Source organism: Vollenhovia emeryi, unplaced genomic scaffold (assembly GCF_000949405.1).
Source record: "Vollenhovia emeryi isolate VEMERY1.0 unplaced genomic scaffold, V.emery_V1.0 DF939518.1, whole genome shotgun sequence".
Classification (NCBI taxonomy): Eukaryota; Metazoa; Arthropoda; class Insecta; order Hymenoptera; family Formicidae; genus Vollenhovia; species Vollenhovia emeryi.
The window spans coordinates 4213-12565 of NW_011966848.1; the positions used below are offsets into that span (position 1 = coordinate 4213).

Sequence of the window (8353 nt, forward strand, 5' to 3'; positions counted from 1 at the left end):
TCGTAAGTCGAATAATGAACTGTGATTGGTCAATTTCTTCCGACACGACTTACGACATCCAATGTAGACCCAGCCTTACTGACTTTACTGGCGTGCGAAAAACGCAGCACCAGTAATTTTCATTGCTACCAACTATACTGTTTTCACTGGCAGTAACTAAATCCATTTTCGAACACATCCTAAATCTACTTTGAATTTACTGTCTTCAATACTTTCCAATTCTATCTCTGTTTGTATTTTCACCGTTACATCTAGTGGCTCTCCGTTCAAATTATTAAATTTATTGCTAACCGCGACGGTCTCGAAACCAAGCTCGTTTCCATAATTATTTAATGCTGATAATTTTATAAATGATACCGGGCTTCCCGTGTCTACTAGCGCGGACAGCTGGCCTCGCTCACCACCCATGGCGACGACGACGACGTTCGGGCCGTCCAGTTCCAGTTGCTGCTCCGGTTGAACGGCGGCTGCTGTCTGCGGGGACTCCGTCGGCTCCTCACTCACCGCTGCTGCTGTTTGTGCTGAAGGCGTACGAGTCGATGTTCCTGGCTTCGCGTCTTTCTCTGGTCGGGTTGGGCAGTTGAATGTACGGTGTCCTTTTAGCTTGCAATAAAAGCAGATGGCCTCATTGCGACACTCTTTGTGGTGGTGTCCTTTTTTTCCGCAGTTACGGCACGCGTTCTCCTTTCCGTTTTGCTTTCCTGCTATGAACGGGGTCGCCTGCTTTTTTTCGGTCTCCGTGGTTCCCTGCGCAATGATACGCATCCTTTCGAGGAATTCCTCTACGGTTTTGGCGGGGATTGCCAGCGCGGTCGCCCGTAGAGAACTCTGCTGTACGCCTCCCACCAATAATTCAATGGTGTCGGTGGTTGGCACGTTGAGGCGGTGTATTAACGCGAGTTTTTCAATTGCATACTCATCGAAGGTTTCCTTCTGTGGGGCCCACTTCCTGGCCTCGACTCTTTGCATGAGCTTGTAGAAGGGTACCTTTCTTTCGAACATCTTAATTAGTTCGATCTTCAGGCTGCCCCATGACTCGAGAACTGATCCCACTTGTATATCGTACCATTTTCTGGCCGATTTTGTCAAGCGGCTGGAGGCGGCGAGGAGAGTCACTCCGTCGCTCGCGTCGTGCACCCGCGCCACCTTGTCTACCCGACTGATCCACACGGTGACGTTGTCGTCTTCCGTCCCGCCGAACTCGGGTATCTGTCCCGCGATGCACGAAACGAAGGAACCCGTCGGCGGTCGCTCGTTCACCTGTGGTATCAACGTCGTGATAGTCTGTCCCGCGTTCGGTGGAGCCTCTCCTCGACCCGTGGACATGTCGAGTAGAGAAGCTTCCTCTCTATCTGTGGCCGCCACCGTCCGGGTTTGGGCCACCATCGCCTGGCACAACTGCGTTAATTGTCTTTGCTGGTCCTCCATGAACCTCTGTTGTTGCTGTTGCGCCTCCTGCTGGGAACGCAATAGTTGACCCATTGCGGATAGGACTTGTTGCAATGGTTCTTCCGGCGTCTGCCTTATTAAATTCCGTGGGAGCGTTCGATCGTCTCCGCTTAGAGTGATTGACGCCTTCTGGTCTTGTTTTCGTGTTGTCTGGATGAGAGTCTTGTCGCCTCTTTCTATGGCCGACATAATTGCTTCGATCAGGGTGACCTGATCTCCATTCGCCGAGAGACCGTAGCGGGTTGCTTCTTCTTGCAGCTCTGCCAGGGTCAAGGCGTCGAGTCTGTTCCGCTCTGCCATGATCTGCTTTCTCGTCCACGGCATGCGGTTTTCACTTGGAGCACTTACTCTTGCACTCACTGCCGCGATTTATTGTTCGAGAAGGGAAAAAAATTTTTTTGACCCTTTTGGCCGAGGGTCCGTGGCTTTTCGAGTTCGTCGATCCCACTTCTGAGATATTTGCTGTAAGGTAGTCGTGATCGAGAGTCCTATTAACTTTATTATTTCAATTACAAGTATTATCACAAAGATATTAAAAGTGTAAGGTAGTCGTGATCGAGCGTGACTTCTGGCACGAATCGTACGGTATATATCGCGGGAACGAGAACGACCACGCGCGATACTGTTTCGGTGCGAAGTGCCGTCTTTTCGCCAACGGCCGATACCGCGATTCCCTTCGACGGTTCTCGAAGGGTACGCCCGATTTCGGACACGGTTCCTTCGTGTGTTTCCGCGGAGGACGATAATCGGCGTAGCACGCTTTCGGTGCGTGATACCGTGCTCTTCGACGCGTCGTAACGCTCGCGTACGATCGGTGGTAGGTGCCTTACAATATCTTTCATATACACCTCAATATCTGCTCGTCGGATCCTGTGATTATAGAATACAGTGATGACACCTGATTGAGCCATTATAGAGTAGTCAATCTGTACTCATTTTCCTCGTAGTTTGTATTTGTGGACATTGGAATATTTGTACTAAATTCGATCATTTGATCATTTGTACTAAATTCATCATTTCGATCATTTGATAATATCGGAGTATCTAGACAATAAATAATAGCCCATAATTAATAATAATAATCAAATCAAATAGTTAAAAAATATACTTCAAAGTGATAAAATATTTACCAAATCTTTTAGCCAGCGAATTTTCTTTTTCCTTTGTAATTTTCTCTTTCAATTTTTCTATCTTTCTTTTTTTTAATTGCAATTTAGATGACTTTTGATATTTCCGTTTGTTAGATGCCATTTTATTGATGTAGTCGATGAAATTTTTTTTAGAAACTGACTGAGACGCTTTCTGATTTACCCAATCTTTAGAAAAATCAACATTTTAATTCAACAATTATTTTGTACCAATTATTTATATTATTTATTATTTATTATTTATTATTTATTATTTATTATTTATTATTTATTATTTATTATTTATTATTTATTATTTATTATTTATTATTATTTTATATACTTGCCATATAACCCTTTAAATAATTTGCAATCTATTCCTGACCGAGTACCTCTTTTTCCAGTGGCAGAATAGTTTACAATGCTTGAACCATAGACATCTAAAAGAGTCTCACGTACAATTATTTTCCAGTCATCGCGAGTAGCCGCTTCCGTTTCTATAGTTGATGCTCGAATTTTGGGTAAATAAAAACCACAATTTGGTGCTATTTCTACCTGTGATTAATATTATATAAAAAAATTTAGTAATAAGGTACATGATTATTGTACAAGATTAATTCGCTGAATTTTATTTGTCGATCAGTGTTTATACCTTTTTGTCCCCCTTTTCAAAATAGTGAAGTGGTACCTAAAGAATTACATACAAAATGTTTTTTAAATCCAGTTTTTTATTAAATTTTAAGAATTATAATGCATACGCTACCGGGAATGTTTCCTTCGAATTGACATCCATTTTTAATTGATTTTCGCGAGATTGTATCATTGCTTTTAATAATTGTTGTTGGAAATGAATGTCCCTATCTGTCACTGTAACAATGCAAATTAACTAAATTAAGTAAAAAATTATTAACTTTTTAACATCAATATTAACTTTAATTTTTAACTAATTTCTACCCAACTCTGCATTTCGTGATATTTAAATAGCGTAAAACATATTTAACAATTACATTATTTTTGCTGTAAAAGTAGTATTAATAAAAATGATATTAATAATAATAATTAGAACATTTACCCGTCCCTAATGCAATCCTAGAAAAAATTCCAGCATCACCGTTAATGCTTTCATTGTCAGAACTCTCAGAATTAGTTGTTTCATCATCTGTTTTATTTTTTCCGAGACTTTTGTCTTTATAAGAAGTTTCTAGTTCATCGTTTTGATCGTCTATATTTTGATGAACAAGTACTGATCCAGAATTAATAAGTGTCGATGGAAAGGAGGTTGTAGCATTAGAATAATTAGATACCGGTAAAATAGTTTGATATTGTGTTGAAGTAGGCAGTGGACTTGATTGTGCTAAATTTGACGATGAGTTTGAAGTCTGAGAATGACTGAGTACTGACGATGAATATAATGCAGGTGAAGTAATTGTTGGTACGGAAGTAGATAGATTTCTAGATGTTGAAGCAATTGGTATTGATGTTGAGTGTGTCACATATGAGTTCATTTGAAATTGATTGTTATACTGAGATAAGTTGGACGATTTGATGGTACACGAAGGCAAGACTGGTGGTAAAGCATGATGTGGCATTGATGATAGGTTCGTTTTAGGATACTAAATGGTTAGGATATTAAATGGTTCAGCATTTTCAACATGAGCTATAGGATGATCTTTTCTAATATTTTCCTCGACCGTTTTTTTGACAGATCTTTGTATTTTTTTAACCAACTTCTTATTTTTTGTATTATTCTCTTGATTACTGAGTACTTCTGTCGTAAAAATTTTGTTTGATAAATCATGAAGTTCTCCATGACTTGTTATTATTCTTCGATGGAGTTCATTTTAGTTACCTAAATATTAATAAAAATATTATATATTATTATTTATTTTATTATTATATTTATTATTATTATATTATTATATTATTATTATATTTATTATTATTATATTATTATATTTATTATTATTTATTTTTATTATTATATTTTATTATTATTATTGTATTAGATTATATTATTTTATTTTATTATATTATATATTATTATATTATTATATTTGTATTTAATCTTAAAATATGTACATACTGCTTATTTCAATCACTTTTGCTTCTTGCTTGGTTTCTTTTCCCGTCTTCAAATCTTTCCAAACAAGAGTGGTTATAGCATCGATTTCTTGATGTTTTTTAGGAATCGTTGATAACGGCACTACATCTGTTTGGCCACTCGAAATCCACCAAATAAGCGCAAACTGTTTTTTTCCACGTGGCATTATATAATACTAAACTGAATTAATAATTATCACCAGAACTGCACTGAATTAAAAAGATACTGTTTACTGCGTCTTAATCACATTTACATGTTGAGAATTTGGCAACAAATCGCTTGACAACCGCGTAAACAAAATGCTTAAAAATCGATTGGCGTCAGATATATATCACGTGACGAAAGAGACTTTCGTTTTATATATATAATTTAAGTATATAATTTGTGATCTAGTGCTAGCTGTAAAAATCAGTAAACTCGACAATATGTCACATAAATCGTTGCAAGAGGTTAGCATGAGACAACGGCGTAACCGGTTAAACAATATTTTTCGAAGTGTAAATAAAAATCCTGAAAATCATATAAGACCTTTATCACCTGATTATGAGAAGTAAGTTAATTTTATTCTAATTCTTAATATAAATACGGAATTCTAATTCTTAATATAAATACGGAAATAACTAAATTTATGTGCTGAAATACATAATAAATAATATTAAAGTTATTGAAAAATGGGCCATTAAAAATGTTTTCTTTCAAAATATTTCAGAATAAGATAAAATGTTTTATATACTGTTAATTCTTGTCTATTATCTTACTTTAATACTTTTATTACTGTAATATATGTAGAATGCCCAGAAGGGTCGAATTTTATAAATGTAATTCCAGTAAAAAAATAATAAACTTGTATTTTTCCTTTGTGTTGTGCATTTACGAAAAAGGCAAGTTAAAAAATATATTTTATTACAATATAACATTAAATTTTTTTCTTTCTTTCTGCAATTTTCAACGAAACAAAAACACAATTCGAATTGTGATTTATCTTATGTAAAATAATTTGTATAAAGTAATATATATAATATATATAATATATATATAATATATTGTATAATATCAGTAATATTGTAAACATATAAAAACTTAACAATATTAACATTTAACTTAACATTAACTTAACATAAACTTAACATTAACTTAACATTTTTAAAAAATTCTGGACGTATTGCAGTAACCTTTACCAACCGTATGATCGAAGTGAAGATAATGAAACTTCAGACAATAATAGTGAAACCAGCAATGATTATCCTTCAGAAAATGAAAAGGAATACGATCAATCGAGGAATGAAGATTTAGATCTAAGTGATGAAGAGGAATACAATGAATCGTATATTGATGATCGGGAACATGAGCAAGAACATGAAGAGTATGATAGACGTAACGATATTGATCAAAATCAACCATTGTACCATGGTGCTGAGATAACTGTTGGGGCAAGCATGTTGATAATTTTAAGTCTTCTTTTACATCATAATTTAACAATGACATGCATAGAGGATATCATTATAGCTTTAGAATTGCATTGCTTGCGTGAAGGCTTAAAAAGAAATAGTTTATATAAATTTCGAAAGTATTTTCGTCTCAATCAAACTAATATTATTAAACATTATTATTGTAAGTTTTGCACTCGAGAATTAAGAACGAAAAATGATCAATGTCCATCATGTCCTACAAAAAAGAACTCTTATTTTGTTCAATTACCTATTGTAAACCAATTGAAAGAAATGTACATGCGAAACGGATTTTACAATCAACTTCAATGGCGATTTCAAAGGCCCGTACCTTTCCCGGGCACCATCACAGATATTTATGATGGACAATTATATCAAGCATGGGTCAACAATGGTTTCTTGTCTAATTGTCATAATATTTCTTTTAGTTGGTACACTGATGGCATACCCGTATTTAAGTCATCAAAAATTAGCATATGGCCTGTATATTTAACAATTAATGAATTGCCATTTAAGGAACGTAAAAAAAGAGAAAATACTCTACTTCTGGGTTATTGGTTTGACGATAAAAAACCACATATGAATTTCTTAATTTACAAGTTTCGAAAAGAACTAGAAAACATTGCTGAAGGAATCGAAATCAATCTTCCTGAAAATAATAATATTATTGTCAGGGGAATAGCTTTAATGGGAACTTGTGATCTCCCAGCTAGAAGTGAATGTTTAAATTTTATACAATTTAATGGCGATTTTGGTTGTCCATCATGTCTGTGTAAAGGAGAAAGAGTTCCAATACTCCCAAAAGGTTTTGTCCACATATACTCATATGAGAACCAATTACAATTAAGAACATCAGAGCAATGTATTGAATATGCTAATCTAGCGACGCCAGATCATCCAATTATGGGTGTAAAAGGTCATAATGCTTTTTCCAAAATTATGCCAGACTTTATTAAAGGTATTGCTATAGACCGTATGCACTGTGCGGATGGTGGTGTCATTAAAAAAATTTTAAATTTATTGACTGACGCTAAATTTAAGAATAATGTCTTTTCGTTGTACGCTGTTATTGATGAGATAAATAATCGATTAATGGCTATCAAACCACCGAAATTCGTCCATCGTATGCCTCGTTCAATTGTAGATTTGATTCACTGGAAAACGTCAGAACTAAAAATGTTTTGCTTTTACTATTCTATACCGATCTTTGAAGGAATCATGCGTTTAGATTATTTTGAACACTTTTTAAGGTTGATAATGGCATTGTCTATTTTAAGTTCAGACTCTATTACAGAGTGTATGATAGAAATAGCACGAGATTTATTGCATAGATTCGTAAGAGAATTTCAAATTTTATATGGTATTGAACACTGTTCTATTAATTTACATCAATTGCTGCATTTACCCGATTGTGTACAAATGCTTGGACCGTTGTGGGCCTATACATGTTACGAATACGAAGATTTAAATGGTAAATTATTAAAATTAATACACGGTACATGCCATATTGATACTCAAATAGCACAATCACAACATCAATTTATAAAAATGATGAGATTTATAGAATTATTACCCGATGGAGATGTTCGTAATTTTTGTTTACGAAAAAAAAAACAAGTAAAGATAATAGAGCCAGTGCATGAACATTGCTACAGCGTAGGTGTTTATAAAAATCTTAACGAAATACCGGATATTGTTTTCGAAGCAATGCAACATACTGGTATATTAGTTAATGACATTACAGTATGGCAGCTGTATTTTAGACTTTTAAAAAATAATAAAATATATGAAATGTATAAGGAAGATTTGCAAACACAGTCTTCAGTCGTACAATATTTGGAAAACGATCAGGTTAAGTTTGGTGTAATATATTGTTTTATTAAGTTATCCCGTTGTAATTGTATGCAAGCAATATGTGACTGTGCCAGACAGCATTATGCTATTATTTATGGAATTGTTAGCAATGAACTATTTGCTGCTCAAGGAAATCAATTTATGTACACCAGTGAATTATTTTTACATAAATGCCACGAAACGAATATTGAAAGAGCTATTTTAGTAGAAACGCTAATAACAACTTGTATTTATGTAAAATTACAAGAACAATCATACGTTGCTGTGCCAATTAATAATAAAGAACTTGAGTAACAATAATACACCTATGATTCCTTATTTTTTATATATTTTCCGGTATAACTAAGAAAGAGAATTAAGATCCGCGCTCGGGA

General features: G+C 34.6%; 1 protein-coding gene across 1 annotated transcript; it reads left to right on the plus strand.

The window, feature by feature from the left end:
- Nucleotides 1–5842: 5842 nt before the first annotated feature.
- Nucleotides 5843–8273, plus strand: LOC105557338. The gene has a single exon (XM_012004551.1). The coding sequence runs from the start codon at nucleotides 6114–6116 to the stop codon at nucleotides 8271–8273; it is 2160 nt and encodes a 719-aa protein (XP_011859941.1). The 5' UTR covers nucleotides 5843–6113.
- Nucleotides 8274–8353: the final 80 nt, after the last annotated feature.